Raw genomic sequence first — 14,097 nt, 5'->3', positions numbered from 1 at the left:
ATTCTAATGCTGTTTTTAGAGAACTGACTGTTACAAGTTAACCAGTTGGAGCAGGACTACACCAGACTGTAATTTTTAAAATCTATTGATATATTTTGTTTTGATATTAGATACTTTCCCAACACCTAAATAATGGTCCCCTTCAAAGTATATTCCCTGTTTCACATGACTACACACTATATAACCTATATCAGATTGCTTACTATTCAGGGAGGGGGCAGGGAAGAAAGGGAGAGATAGGATTTGGAGCTCAAAACTTTAAAAAAAAAAAATACATAAAAAAAAAACCCAACACAACAAAGTACATTTCCCCACAGTATATTGTTTTTTTTTTTTGTAAGAAAACATTTTTGAAGCCTTTATTTACAAAAGCTTTAAAAACAAATAATACCTTCTGTTTTGCAAGTAACTTTTCTGAAGAAATGACAGCGTTGTAACTCAAGGAGAAAAGAATGTTAAAGTACAAGGAACACGCCGATCTGGCAAACAGCTAATACGACTGAGTTAAGTGCAGGTCACACACTCACACCATGACTTGCCGTCAATCGTCGTCTCTGAGCAGCGTTTAAGTTACCCATTACCCAAGTCTTCCTTCACATGCTCTGGCCTGCTCATATGTTCCTGTCTACATGGCTAAGAAAGTATTTCAGTTATTCTGTCAATATAGAGAAAATATATTGCAAAGATATACACACAAAATAAACAAGCATTACACTCCTCAGGTGACTGTATTATTCACTCTCACTTGGCCTGTCATTCTCTTGTTTTACAAGAAATCTCTTCATCATTTTTGTCTTTGTAGCAACTACAAAAGCATAATCTCGTCTCCTCCAATGTAATTTGGTATAAGACATACCTAAGGTGACTTGCTCTCTTTAGACTTACTGACTTATGTCGCCAAAACAAGGACTCAGTAAATATGACTGTCACAGCGGAGGGCAAGGGGGGTAAAAGCGAGCGAGGAAGCAGACCGAGGCAAAGGCGTGCCGGCAGCTCGGGTACACAGGCAGGAAGCTGCCGCCAAGCACTTCTTCAGTCCCAAAGCCCATTCAGAGACCGATCCCAAACCCAGCAGGCCTGGCGAGCGGGGCTCCGAAGCCCCAGGGACAGCGAGCGGGGGCTCAACTCTTCAGGAGCCCCTCCTTCCCTTTCAGGAGAGCTTTGCCAAGTCAACAATGTGCAGCACAGTAAATAGACTCTGTTCCGTGGGTCCAAAACAAGAGAGTGCTGTGTAAAAATGGCAAATGATCAACTTTCAGGCTGACAGCAAGGAAAACCCAAACTTCTACTAAAATGGTAGATCTGAGTCACTCTCTAAAGTGCAAAATTGATGGTCCACAATCTCAAATAGCTAAAACTCTTGCATCCTGGAAGGGACACACATGACACAGGGCAGTAAGTTACAGTCAGTGCTTGTTAATCTGGGAGTGGGGGGAAGAGGTGTGGCATACAAACTAAGACGAACCAGATATGTTTACCAAAAGACTGAGTATGACACGGATGGTCCCCTTGGCCACACATACTTGCTAACAGATGGATTAATTATACAGCCAAATGTAACCTGAAGACTCTTCTACTTATCAGGATTTCTCTCATTTTGAAAAAGGCCATTCCCGTCAGTAACGAATCGGATCTTGCCTGGTGCTGTCGTCCTATCCGCTCCAACTCCAGCTGCTCAGCCACTTCCTGCAGGCCACCCTTGAGGTTCTTGCAGCTCTTCATGAGGCACTTGACATCATAGATGACCAGGAAGAACAATCGGAGGATCTCAAAACAGTCCAGCTCTTCTTCAGGCAAGTTGGAGTTGGTCAGGATTTTGATTAAATAGCCAAAGTCATAACCACTGTGAAACGAAAGCCACTTGACCCCCTCACACAGCACGACGCCCGATGTCATGAGAAGCTCTGCAAAATACTGTCTCAACCCGTTCTTCTTCATGCTTTTTAAACTGGATTCCCAAGGTTGTTAGGAGCTCTATGGAGTCCTGGGCATAGATGTCCTCCGTTAAATTAAACTTGAAGTTGAACTGCCATGTTGAAGCTCCTGGAGGGTACTCTCCTTGCTCATTCATAAACATTAACCCGAGCTGAATTATCTTTAGCAAGTTGACATTACACCTCAACAGCTGGTACTGAGAGTCGGCATTACTTCTGAATTCTCCAATGGGTCTTGCAACGACACCTGGAAACTCAGTGTCCATCACAACATAATTATACTTCCGTATAACTTGACGAATTTTCTTCATCTCATCATCCAGGTTGCAAGCCCAAACTTCACAAATTCTTTGGCTATGATCTACAGTCGCTGCTGGCATAGTGGGAACACAAAGGGTATTATACTTGATTGAAGAGTCATTTTATAAAATAAGTTTTCTTATCCTTTATTTTTGTACCTGAGCGGGGGTGCCCTGGACTGGGGGCCCAGCCTCTGGCCATCCAGCCTCTGCTTGCATACCTACAGAGACGAGGGGTCACCTTCCGGCCTGGCCGCCCTCCACGCCGGGCCCAGGCCCGCAGTACCCCCACAGTATATTGTTAAAAGAAATGAGGGGGGCATTTCTTAATTTTTGATAGTACAGGAGTAACACTAATCATAGCATTTGACCACAGTTCTATTGTCTCTCAGTGTCTGACTTCATTTACAATGCTGTAGACAGTGCTCACACTAGACCTTATTTGGGGAGTGAAATTTATGCTTTATCGTAAGGATATCCAACTTTTAAAAAATAATGATGAATGAAGAAACTGAGGTCAGACTGAAGTCCAACTCTTTGGAACAAAGAGATGCGTTATCTATATGAAAAAATATTCCAAATCACCAATAAGAAGAAAAATTAAAGTTAAAACAATTCAGAGGTTCCAAGTTACACCCATCAGATTGCCAATGATGACAAATGAAGAAAATAGCAATTGATGTAAAGGTTGTTGGGAGGTTGGGCAAACTAAAGCACTGTCAGTGAAGCCATAAACCAGTCCAACTATTCTGGAAAACAATGTAGGATTATAAGCAAAAAGTCACTAAACTACACATGACCTTTGACCCAGGAGTATTACAATTATGCACATATTCTTAAGGAGGTCAAGGACAGAAAGAACCCATATGCACAAGAATATCACAGTGACACTTTTTGCTGTAGCAAAGACCTAGATAGAAAATAGGTCCTCATCACCTAGAGATGTATAAACAAATGAATGGTGCTAAGTGAACGTAATGGATTTTATTGTGCCATAAGCAATGACCATGAGACTCTGAGAAATACAGACTGAAATAAGTTGAACCAAGAGGACAATTTAGGGGATGGCCAAAATCATCCTATGAGTGAAAAACAACACACACACAAAAGAACCTCAATAACACAAGTTTCAAGGAAAAAAGGTACATCAGAAAGAGGAAACAAAATAGAAGAAAAAAATAGCAAATAGTATGCTTCGATCTGCATTCAAACTCCATAATTCTTTCCCTGGATATGGATAGCATTGTCCATCATGAGACCTTTGGAGATGTCTTAGATCCTTGCACTGCTGAGAACAGCTAAGTCTATCACTGTTAGTCATCACACAACGTGGTTATTACTGTGTACAATGTTCTCCTGGTTCTGCTCACTTCACTCAGCATCAGTCCATACAAGTCTTTTCAGGTTTTTCTTTTTGTTTTTTTAATAGGTTATACATGTATAGTCATGCAAAACATATTTACATGTTAGTAAGGTTCTGAAAGAAAACACAGACAAAAAAATAAAGAAAAAGCATGTTTCAATCTGTATTCAGACTCCATCAGTCCTTTCTCTAGAGATGGATAGCATTTTTCATCATATGTCCTTCAGAATTGTCTTAGATCATTGCATTGCTGAGAATTGCTAAGTCATTCACAGTAGATTACCATAAAATATTGCAGTTACTTTATACAATGTCCTCCCAGTTCTTCTCATTTCACTTTGCATCAGTTCATGTAAGTCTTTTCAGGTTTTTCTGAGAGCATCCTGCTCATCATTTCTTACAGCACAATATATTCCAACACAGTCATATGCAAAAACTTGTTCAGTTGTTCCTCAATTGATGGACATTCCCTCAATTTCCAATTCTTTTGAAAAAATGCTCTAAATCACTATTGATTAGAGAAATGCAAATCAAAACAACTCTGAGGTACCACATCACATCTATCAGATTGGCCAACATGACAAAACAGGAAAATGGTTGTACACTGATTTAACCATTCTGTAGAAAAATTTGGAACTATGCCCAAAGGACTATAAAATCATGCATACCCTTTGACCAAGCAATATCACTACTAGTTCTACATCCCAAAGGTAAAAAGACCTACGTATACAAAAATATTTATACCAGCTCTTTTAGTGGTGGCAAAGAATTGGAAATTCAGGTTTTTCTGAAGTCTACCTGCTCATCATTTCTTATAGTGCAACAGTATTCCATTACATTCATATACCACAAATTGTTTACCCATTCCCCAACTGATGGGCATTCCTTCAATTTCCAATTCTTTGTCACCACAAAAAGAGCTGCTATAAATATTTCTGTATATGTGTGTTCAACCGTAATTTTTAAGGAATCATTTTCTTCAGCGAGCTTTTGTATCTCCTTTTCCATTTGGCCAATTCTACTTTTTAAGGACTTTTTTCTTCAGTGAATTTTTGTGCCTCTTTTTCTATGTGGCCAATTCTGCTTTTTAAGGCATTCTTCTCCTTATTGGCTTTTTGTACTTCTTTTACCATTTGGCCTAGTTGTGTTTTTTTTCCAAGTTTTTAAATTTATTTTAAACTTAAGTACAAAATAAGAAAAGAAAAAAAAACATTGCCATGTTCACAGCAGGACATAAGAGAGGATTCAATATAAAGCAATAAATTTCCATTTCAAGAAAACCTATATAATACTACACATTTTTTCAAAGCTGTCCAGCTTTTCTTTGCATCCTTGTTTTCTTTTGTTCTCTGTTGTGCACTTTTTACTTTATTTTTTCCCTCCCTCTCAGCTCTGCAAAGAAGGCTACAATTAAGCACAGGTACACACACACACACACACACACACACACACACACACACACAATATACATATACACAGGGGGCAGCTAGGTGGCGCAGTGGATAGAGCACCGGCCCTGAAGTCAGGAGGACCTGAGTTCAAATCCGGCCTCAGACCAAACACTTCACACTTACTAGCTGTGTGACCCTGGGCAAGTCACTTAACCCCAATTGCCTAAAAAAAAAAAAAGAAAAAGAAAAAAATATACACATACACATATCTATATATACACAAACATACATATGTAATATAAATATAGAGATATCTATAAACATACACATATACATACACACTCATACACATATACGTAATACCATACTATGCTTATTTCTACTTATCATCTGTTTCTCTGAAGGTAGATAGCATCTTTCATAAGTACAAGTCTTTCCATGTTTTTCTAAATCAACCAGCTCATCATTTCCTACATCACAACAATACTCCAACCCAATCCCATTCTATCTGAGAGACTGTCTATAAAAGTTTTCCCCCAATTTTGGGCATTCCTCTTATTCTTGGCTGTGTAGGTTTTATTTATACAAGAAAATTTTAATTTAAAGTAATCAAAATTGTCCATTTTATACTTCAACAATGCTCTCACCTTGTAATACAGTTTAAGGTCTGATACTACTAGATCTGCTTCCTTTATATCTTTTTTCCCCTAGTTTCTTCGAAGTTCCTGATCTTTTGTTCTTCTAAATAAATTTTTTTATTATTTTTTTCTAACCTGGAAAGATAATTTTTTAGTAATTTAATTAAGATGGTATTACATAAATAGATGAGTTAGGTAAAACTGTCATTTTTTCATACTGGCTTTACCTACCTGTGAACAATAATTATTACTTCAATTATTTAAATCTAACTTTATTTGTATAAAAAGTGTCTTGTTCATATTTGTATAATTCCTGTGTCTGTTTTTTTTCTCTTTTGAGCAAATAATTTTAGCTTTATTTTTGTCTGAAATCATAATTTATTACCCCTGCCTTTTTACTATAACAAATTCTACTCCTGACCTTTATTTTATGTTTGTGTGTATTCCTTATTTTTATAGCATTTCCTGAAATCAACATATTGTTAATTCAAATTTTTAATCTGCTGTCAGTTTCCATTTTATGGGTAAATTCATCCCATTCACATTCTAAGCTATAATCACTTCTTGTATATTTTCCTCCTTCCTATTTGTCCTCACTATCCTTTTCACCCTATTCTTCCCCCTCCTTACTCCTGCTTTACTTCTACCTGATATCCTGCCTTCCTATTCTTTAACCTACTCGCCCCTCTAAGAATCCTTACCTTATCCTCTCCCCCCACCCTATTCCCTTGCCCTCTTATTTCTTTCTGAATTTAGAAGACTCCATACCATTCTAGGGGTGTGCGTATATACATACATACATATATACATACATATATATATATATATATATATACATACATATATATATATATATACACATACATGTGTATTTGTTCCCTCTCTAACCCATTCCCAATGAAAGTAAAGTTCTAGCACCCTCCCCCCATTATCTTCTTCTGTATCAATTTTTCCTTTTTTGCCTTATTTGCATGAGGTAATTGTTCCTTTTTCTCTCTCCTTACAGTTTTTTTAGAACCATTCCATTACACTAAGCTCTGCCAAACCTTCCTTTCAAACCACCCAAATAAAAATGATAATCACGACATAACTGATAATATTTACATATATAAGAAATAAATGATTTTACCTTACTGAGCCCTTATATTTGGTCCTTAACAATTACTTTATATTTCTCCAGGATACTGTATGTTGAATTTTCCCTTAAGTTCTACTGTTTTTATCACAAACACTTAAACATCTTTAGTTTGTTAAATGTCCTTTTTTTTTCATTCAAGATCATACTTAAATTTGCTGGATAAGTTACATTTGGTTATAACTCTTAGCTCTTTTGCTCCACAAAATATAGTATTCCAAGACCTACAGTCCTTCAATGTAGTAGATGCTAGGTCTTGTGTAATCCTTATTGTGGCTCCATGATGTTTAAATTGTTTTTTTCTTGTTGCTTCCAATATTTTCTCCTTAACCTGGGAGCTTTGAAACTTGGCTATGATAGTCCTGTAAGTTCTCCTTCTGGGATCTCTTTCAGGTGGTGATGGGCGGGGTTTTTTTTTCTATTTCTGCTTGTTCTAAAACTTCAGGGAAATTTTCCATGATAATTTTTTGGGAGGGGCTAGGCAACGAAGTTAAGTGACTCACCCAAGGTCACACAGCTAATAAGCGTCAAGTGTCTGAGGCTGGATTTAAACTCAGGTCCTCCTGACTTCAGGGCTGGTGCTCTATCCACTGCACCACCTAGCTACCCCTCATAATTTCTTGTAATATTGTATCAAGATTCTTTTTTTTATCATAATGTTCAGGCAGTCCGACTACTCTTATATTATTTCTTCTTGATCTATTCTCCAGATCAATTGTTTTTCTGATAAGATGTTCTATATTCTCTTCCATTTTTCCATTCTTTTATTTTATTATTTCTTTGTGTCTTAGTATATTCATTAGCTTCCCTTTGCCCAATTCTTGTTTTCAAGGGATTATTTTCTTCCTTAAGTTTTTGATTCTGTATTTCAACTTAGCTCAGGTAAATCACTGCCTTTTCTCCACCATCTTGGCTCCACTCCCACATATCTTGAAATATACGTATTATTACCTTTGTCAAGAATAAATAAGATCTATTTTTTAAAAAGCAATGACCTTGGAGTCAGATTTTGGTTAGAACCTGTCCTTTTTTCTAGCTACATAACTGTGGATATGTCATTAACCTTTCTGAGTCATGTTTTCCTAATCTCTAAAATGGGGGAAAAACCCTGGGACTATTATTCTCACTGGGCTATTGTTATAAACGGTCCAATAACAATGATGGACTTTGATGGCCATTCCCTTCTCTGCTTCATCCTCCCCATCATCAGTCCTTTCGGCCTCTAACATTCTGAATTTATTCATGAAACGTTCCCTGAAAGTTCCCAGGCCCTGTATGATTCAGACGGCACTCTCAGATCTTACAATTGGAAGACAGTCAAGAGATTATCCAGTTTAATCCCCTTATTTACAGACGAGGAAACTGAAAGGCCCAGAAGAAGAGAAATTACTTGATTAAGATCACACAATATGGAGCACAATAATTAATAGGTTTTAAACCCAAGACCTCAGAACCATTACTCTCTCCTCCTCCCCACATTTCCTCAGTTGGCTTTCTGGAGACACACCATTCTGAAGGTGGTAGATTTAGATGGAACTCCAGGCCTGAGTTTTACCAGGAGGATAAAGGGGCTTAGCAGGGCTTGTCATGATCTTCTGCACTCGGCATTCTAAGCCCACACATTTCCTGAGGTTTGGACAAAGAATGTTCAAAGAAAACAGACTTCTGCCTCACAATTCAGGCATTCAGGTTCCTTCTCCAACTAGGTCCAACATAGCTCCATCCCCTTGTCTTCTCACATGCCACCCAGTGTACCCATCTAGGTTAACATATGAGGATGTTGATTTTGTAATGTTAATAGTCTCTTTTTATTTTAGTGGCAAACTGTCTGATTCTGCATTCGATTGCCAGAATGGTATAAGTGACTTGGTTTAAAATCAGATGAGAATGTAATCTCCTTCAAAGTAGGGACTGTTTCATTTTTTTGTAGACACTTAATACATTCTTGTTGATTAACTGAAATTCTTTGACTGAAATAATTTGCTAATGATTATTATGATCAGAAACAAGAGACCATTCAACAAAACTCTGAGAGCACTAGTTAACCTTAAATTCAAACATCCCCCCCCACCATTGCTCTATCTATGAGCTGGGGTGTCACCTCTTCTTTCCATAGACCCAGTGCTTTCCTCTACACACAGCAGGACTTAATTGATACTGTGGCATCAATTGCTGTATCTGCATGCTAGGATCTCACCCAGTGGGCCTCAGTTCCTCCTCAGCACCAGTCTCTCTGTCTCTGTCTCTCCTTCCCCCATACAGACAGTGCACATGGTACACACAGCATTGTCCACTAGGGCAAGAAATGCATGTCTCATCCAAGCTTTCAATCTCTCCCAGCAACTAGCACAAAGGTCAACATACAGCAGATACTTAATAAAAACCTTGTTTATATTATATATTTTGTTATTTTTTTTCTGATTCCTATTAGACTATATACTCCATGAGAGAACAAACAGTAGTTAAAAATCTAAACTTCCCACCTCCCCAGTACCTGAGGCTGAATTCTACATAAAGTAAGCATTCAGTAGGTAAGATCACTGCTTTAGAGATGGAAGGGACCTTAGGGATCATTGAGTCCAACCGCTTCATTTTACAATGAAGTAATCGAGTCCTAGAGGGATTTAGTGGCTTGTCCAGTGACACAGGCAGTGTCACAGAGAACTGGCAGGTCTTGCTGTCTTCAAACACAGCATGCACTCTGTCCACATGAAGGCCCTTCCTTATATGTAGATAAAATTCCTGACCTGGAGTCAGGAAGCCCTGAGTTCAAATCTGAATTGAGATACTTACTAGCTCTGTGAACTCTGGGCAAGTCATGTAACCTCCGTTTGCCTCAGCTGTCAGATTATAATGGCACAGGGTTGTGGTGAGGATCAAACAAGATAACACATATAACACATAAAAAAGTGCTTTGCAAACTTTAATATATACTATGTAGCTATATGGAAAGTATGGGGTGTTCGTGGAGGATTAGCATCTCTGGTGTGAGAGCTTTCCACTTCGGGGTAAACCATCTCGGCACACAGGCTAGACCAGATTGAGGGTACCTGACAGGCCTCAAAGTGAGTTAGGGGGACGTCTACCTCACGCAGATGAAGGCTTTCCACAGCAGAATGGGTAGGCAGAAATAAACTAGAGCTTGCTCAGGATGACACCAGGGTCACCACTGCCAGTTGTTGTGACTTCTGTCTTGCCACTAGACTTGGATGACTCGGTAAGAGTGAGGCTAACTCACGCACAATTCACATGAGTCTCGATGTCACTGGTCCTTTTTGAAAATGAGGGACAAACAATATAGCTATATAACAATAACATAATGCATATACGTAGCCATATAAATGCCAGCTAATGCGATGTTATTGTATCTGCTCGCTGTTATTCCCTAACACACTTCCCACTTCATGAAGGTAGAACCTATATTTTACCTAAAATGTTCACGTCCTCTAATGATAGGTGCCATTGTGTGGACCTAGAGTCAGGAAGACCTGAATTTAAATTCTTCCTCGGACACTTAGTAGCTATGGGCAAGTCATTTAATCCCTGCTTGTCTCAGTTTCCTTATCTATAAAAAGGCATAATAGCAGCACTTTTGTGGTCACAGGGTTGTTATGAAGACTAAATGAGTGTTAACACATGTAAAATGGCCTACAAACCTTGGAGGATAACATCAATGTTATTATAACTATTAAGATTCACTTTGGGGGGCAGCTAGGTGGCGCAGTGAATAGAGCACACAGCCTCAGACACATAACACTAGCTGTGTGACCCTTGGCAAGTCACTGAACTCCACTGCCTAGCCAAAAAAAAAAGATTCACTTTGGTTTTTGTTATCTCTAGCACAGGCAGGGCCTGGCACACAGGTTTGCTGCTCGATTGGGAGAGCTCTGCATACAGCAGGGACTTAACAGATGCTCTGGTTGTGTATCTATGAGCTGGGGGGGGGGCTTCCTCTACACACAGCATGGGCTTAATTTATGCTCCAGCATCAGTTGCTGTATCTGCACTCTGGGCCTCAGTTCCTCCTCGACACCAGGCTCCCTCCCTCCCCCACACAGAGTGCACTCGGTGCATACAGCAAGCGCCCGATAACTGCGGCTGTCGGGGCCTGGGCCGCGCCAGCTCGCTGACCTGCCCCTGCCTCCTCTGTACCCACCGTCCGTGACCGGGCTGGGCCTCAGAGCAGGCTGCACCTCCTCCTCTGCGAACCTCGGGGCCAGAGTCAGGGGCGACTGAGGAGAAGTGGCCCCAGCGGGTCCGCGGACCTCGGTCACGGGCCGATGGTCCCCGAAGCGCGGGGTGGGCCCGGGATCGGGGCCTTGAGTGGACTCGGTGTGGGCCCGAGGTCGGAGTTCGGAGTCGAGACTCTGCGCTGCCCCCGGGCCCAGGAAGACCAGCAGCAGCATCAGGAGACACCACCATCCCATCTCAGGCCACAGACCGGCCATCACGCCGGAAACGCGCGTCGCCGGGGCAACGGCCTTGGCCGAGCGCGGGGCATCACGAGAAGAGGCTGGCTGGGGAAAGGGAGAGAGGCGGAGCAAGTCGGGAGAGGCGAAAGGGGGGCGGGGCTAAGCCAGCCCGAGGAAGGGGCGGGGATTGACGCCATGGACCGGAGCCTCGGGTTCAGACCTCACTTCCGGAGAAGTGAGCCCAGTCTGAGGACGCCGGGAGGCCGCAGTGGGGGGCGCAGAGGGAGGGTACTCTAGGGAGGAGTTTGGGATCTGGGGTGCCAAGCAAGTCTAGGGAAGGGGCGGAGATTGACGTCCACGAAGCCTAGCGAGGTTAGCGAACTGGAAGGGGATGATGTCGGGGGCTCAGAGCCCTCCCCTCCCCCACTCACCGTACCCCGCCCGGGGAAAGAGAGGAAGAATAATGTTAGGGACACAGATCTGGGGAATTGGAAGGGACGACGTCGGGTGCTCAGAATAAAAACTGAAAGATGACGTCAGGGGCTTAGAACCACCCCACTTCACCCACTCCCCTTACACACACACACACACACCCCTACCCCAGGAATGGAGAAAGATTAATGTCGCTTAGGGAACTGGAAAGGATGACAGCGGGGGCTCAGGATAAAGAATAGAAGAAAACGCAGGAGCTTAGAATCCCCCACCCCAGCCCTGCCTGAAATTTTCCCTTGTGGAGACTGTCAGGAGCAGAGAGCAAGTCTGAGTAATTGAAAGGAGATGACGTCAGAGGTGCAGAATAAAGTCTAGCGTGGTCACCGGCGCAGACCAAAGTTAGAGAACTGGCAGAGATTGATGTCAGAGACAAGACCTAAGGAAGGAGAGGGGCATAAAGCAAATCCAGGGAATTGGAAAGGGATGACAACAGGGGCTCAGAGTAAAATTAAGGCAAGGAAGAGCATGACATCATGGGCACAGAACAAATCTATGGAACTCAGAGTCTAATGGTGTCAAGGCTAAAGGAGACGTTGAGAGATTAGAAGAGACTGACTTCAGAAGCACAGAGTGAGCCTAGGGAACCAGGACAGATTGATGTCAGGCAGTGACCTGGGATTCACGTCCAGGGTACAGAGGGTAGCATCAAAGTGAGGTTAGGGAAGGGAAGCAGATGGTGTCATGAACACCTGGGGAAAGGGAAGAGTTTGACATCAGGGATGGAGAGCTGGGTTAGGGAACTGGAAGATAAGTCAGGGATACAGAGAGAGCCTAGGGAAGGGGAAGAGATTGATGCGAAAGTGAGAGGAAGATTTGCTGAGCAAGGTTAGGGAAATGGAGGCCATTGACATTCAGGGCTCAGAGCACAGCTTAGGGAGGAAAATGAGTCAGGGGTGCAGAGGAAAGAAGACTTGGGATCTGGAAGAGGATGACTTCGAAGGAGCAGAGCTAACTTAGGAAGATGGACAAAGGCCTGGGGACACAGCAGTCTTGGAAAAGGAAGGATGATGGTGTCAGGAGAGCCAAGGGAAGGAGGATGAAGGCAGGGAGACAAGGATGCGGATTTGGGGGTTCATGGAGGAAGGAGTGGGAGAGAGAAGGAAGAACACTGGTCTGAGAGTCAAGAGACTTGTTCTGCTGCTGGGAAGGACCCTCAGATTGAATCCCAGATCTGCTACTTCCTGCCTGTGTGACCTTGAGCTAAGGGAATATGACTTCTCTGGGGCTTCAGTTTCCCCATACATAAAAGAGGGTGTTGCATCTTTAAGATCACTTTCAGCTCTAGAAGCATCATCATAAAAGGCAGGAGTGGGAAGTATTGCTGCAGAATAACAGGAAATCTGGCTTTGGAGCACAAAATGAAGCAGGGGTTTTGTCAAGATAATGAAACAGAGGGTCAGAGAGGCTGAGTAACTTGTTCAAGGTCTCAAGTGCAGTAAGTAGCAGAACCAATATTAGAACCCAGTTCCTTTAACTTAATCCAAGGTGCTTCTCACTCCCCTCTAAGCCCCGATGTCATCTTTCAGTCTTTATTCTGAACACCCGACGTCATCCCTTCCAACTTCCTAGATTTGCTCTGTGCCCCTAACGTTAATCTCCCTCTCTGTCCCCAGGCGGGGGTACCTGAGTAGGGGAGAGAAGACCTCTGAGCCCCTGACGTCATCCCTCTCCAGTTCCCCAACCTCGCTAGGCTGCCCTGACGTCAATCTCCTCCCCTTGGTAAACGTCGTTCGGCTCCCCTGACGCCATCCTCCTCCCTAGAGTACCCTCGCTCTGCGCCCCCCACTGCGGTCCCCTCGCGTCCTCAGAGGTGACTCACTTCTCCCGACGTCATCCTCCCCCCAGGTCTGAACCCCGGGCTCTTGTCCCTGACGTCAATCCCCGCCCCTTCCTCCGGCTGGCTTAGCCCCGCCCCTCCCGTTCCGCCTCTCCCAGCCTGCCCCGCCCCTCTCCCTTTCCCTAGCCCGCCTCCTCCCGTCATGCCCCGCGCTCAGCGCGCCGCGGTCGCCCAGACAACGCGTGTTTCCGGCTTGGAGGTCACTCTAAGGCCTTCAGTGGGGTGATGGGGGCTCGTGTTGCTTCTGCTCGTCTTCCCGAGCTCGGCCCAGCCATGGCTACGATCGAGAGGCCACTTCTCCGTCACTCCTGACTCTGGCCCCGAGGCTCCCAGAGGGAGGTGCGGCCTGCCCTGAGGCCCAGCCAGCTCACGAGCCCCTGCTGACAGCTACACTTATTAAGCGCCTGCTGTGTGCACCCAGAGCACTCTGTGTGTGGGGAGGGAGGGAGACTGGGGCTGAGGAGGAGCTGAGGCCCAGGGGGTGAGACCCCTGCGTGCAGATACAGAAGCTGATGCCGGAGCATCTATTAAGCCCCTGCTGCGTGCAGAGGGAGGCAGTGAGACCTCAGCTCACAGATCTAGCAGCCAGAGCATCT

At 43.2% G+C, this 14,097-nt stretch overlaps 1 protein-coding gene and 1 pseudogene across 6 annotated transcripts in view; both read right to left on the bottom strand.

The window, feature by feature from the left end:
- Positions 1-13,513, bottom strand: part of TCTN1 (tectonic family member 1) — a 51,680-nt gene extending 38,167 nt beyond the window's left edge. For 4 of the 6 annotated variants that reach the window (XR_013486480.1, XM_078154298.1, XM_020970228.2 and 1 more), the window contains exons 1-2: positions 13,484-13,513; positions 10,917-11,277 (exon numbers count right to left, since the gene is read on the bottom strand). Coding sequence is in view for 5 of the 6 variants with exons in the window: in XM_078154298.1 (XP_078010424.1) it covers positions 10,917-11,277; positions 13,484-13,498 (376 nt within the window). In the remaining variant the exon portion in view is untranslated. Of the gene's footprint in view, positions 1-10,916; positions 11,605-13,483 lie in introns of those variants that run through there. The other 2 variants (XM_078154301.1, XM_020970229.2) reach the window with 1 other exon arrangement.
- LOC110196826 (CCR4-NOT transcription complex subunit 7 pseudogene) lies at positions 288-6,435 on the bottom strand (annotated as a pseudogene).
- Positions 13,514-14,097: the final 584 nt, after the last annotated feature.

This window comes from Phascolarctos cinereus, unplaced genomic scaffold (genome assembly GCF_003287225.1).
Source record: "Phascolarctos cinereus isolate Bilbo 61053 unplaced genomic scaffold, phaCin_HiC Scaffold_4;HRSCAF=312, whole genome shotgun sequence".
Taxonomy (NCBI): Eukaryota; Metazoa; Chordata; class Mammalia; order Diprotodontia; family Phascolarctidae; genus Phascolarctos; species Phascolarctos cinereus.
This window is presented reverse-complemented; position numbering and strand designations above follow the sequence as displayed.